Source organism: Eurytemora carolleeae, unplaced genomic scaffold (assembly GCF_000591075.1).
Source record: "Eurytemora carolleeae unplaced genomic scaffold, Eaff_2.0 scaffold107, whole genome shotgun sequence".
Lineage (NCBI taxonomy): Eukaryota > Metazoa > Arthropoda > Copepoda > Calanoida > Temoridae > Eurytemora > Eurytemora carolleeae.
The window spans coordinates 114,218-115,721 of NW_019396413.1; the positions used below are offsets into that span (position 1 = coordinate 114,218).

Here is a 1,504-nt window from a genome sequence, read left to right on the forward strand (position 1 = left end):
AGGGTGTGAACCCATTCTTGTTGACTGTAGTAGACTTTGACATCTACCATTAGCAAAGGGTGTGAACCCATTCTTGTTGACTGTAGTAGACTTTGACATCCACCATTAGCAAAGGGTGTGAGCCCATTCATGTTGACTGTAGTAGACTTTGACATCTACCATTAGCAAAGGGTGTGAACCCATACTCAATGACTGTAGTAGACTTGACATCTACCATTAGCAAAGGGTGTGAACCCATACTCGTTGTCTGTAGTAGACTTTGACATCTACTATTAGCAAAGGGTGTGAACCCATTCTTGTTGACAGTAAAAAGGGTTGCGGCCCTAGTCCTGAATATATTTGCAAGCCTTTTGCATGCTTTCTCTCAGAGAGAGGAGGTGTTGACACCTCAACTGCTTTCTACTATATACCCATGAACTAGGATAAAGCCAGAGTTGCATATTAAAGTTTTTCAGTTATAAACAAACAAACACCAAAACAAAGTATCTTTATATATTAAGAAGGATACAGATTTAAAGGGGGGGAAGGGGGTAAATATTTATCCGGTAACCATATAAACAAAATTAAGAGCAGACTAAGAAAGCAGGTGGTCAAGGGAAGAAATATATACCCATGAACTAAGTAAAGCTGGAGCAGGTGGTCAAGGGAAGGAATATATACCCATGAACTAGGATAAAGTCAGAGTCGAATGGAAGGGGGAAGGAATATATACCCCATGAACTAGGATAAAGCTAGAGTAGAATGGATGGATGGATCCAAGAAACAAATAAAGTTAGATCTCCCATTTATTCCAATAAAATCCTTAAAATAGAGGAAATAAATGCAAATTTATGGAGTTGGGATCAAGCCAGAGGTATACAGTTACATGGATTATATTTTTCTATATATATATATAGATACATATAGCTTTTTAAAGTAAGTTCAGAACATTCTGAATTGTTAATTAAGAAACTAAAAAATAATTGTATAAATAATCACGTCTAAACAGCTAAACCAATTCAGTCAATATTTTCTGTGGGACATCACATGAATCCGGTAAAGGAATTAAGTTTTGCATTCCAATGTCGTAGAACTATGCATTCTGATAGATCAAAGAATCTAAGTTTGAAATATCAAAAGTTTAAACCATAACGTTGCATAAATATAGGGATTAGAAAATTTGAGTTTGTGACAAAGACTCAATTCCTTTATTTTGCTGGTCAGAATTTAATAATGTTACTTCAAAAAAGGATATTAATTATAAATAATGATATATACATGAATACATCTAACTACAGATATTTACATGTTTATATCAATGGGTATAGCCAAAGATATATCTATGGATATATTGGTCCCTGTGGAATACAATATACTGTTTATACCTTTACAAGATTCAGTTTATGTGTTTACTTACACTCCTAGAATCATATTTAGTAAATATTGGATTCAAGAACTATCTAGAACTATCTAGAACTATCTAGAACTATCTAGAACTATCCAGAACTATCTAGAACTATCTAGA

General features: G+C 33.9%; 1 protein-coding gene across 1 annotated transcript in view; it reads right to left on the bottom strand.

Annotated features, from left to right (window-relative positions):
* Positions 1–1,504, bottom strand: part of LOC111702836 (type II inositol 3,4-bisphosphate 4-phosphatase) — a 60,394-nt gene that overhangs the window by 1,508 nt on the left and 57,382 nt on the right. The window contains exon 36 of the mRNA XM_023474617.1: positions 1,397–1,400. Coding sequence (XP_023330385.1) covers positions 1,397–1,400 — 4 coding nt within the window. The remainder of the gene's footprint in view (positions 1–1,396; positions 1,401–1,504) is intronic.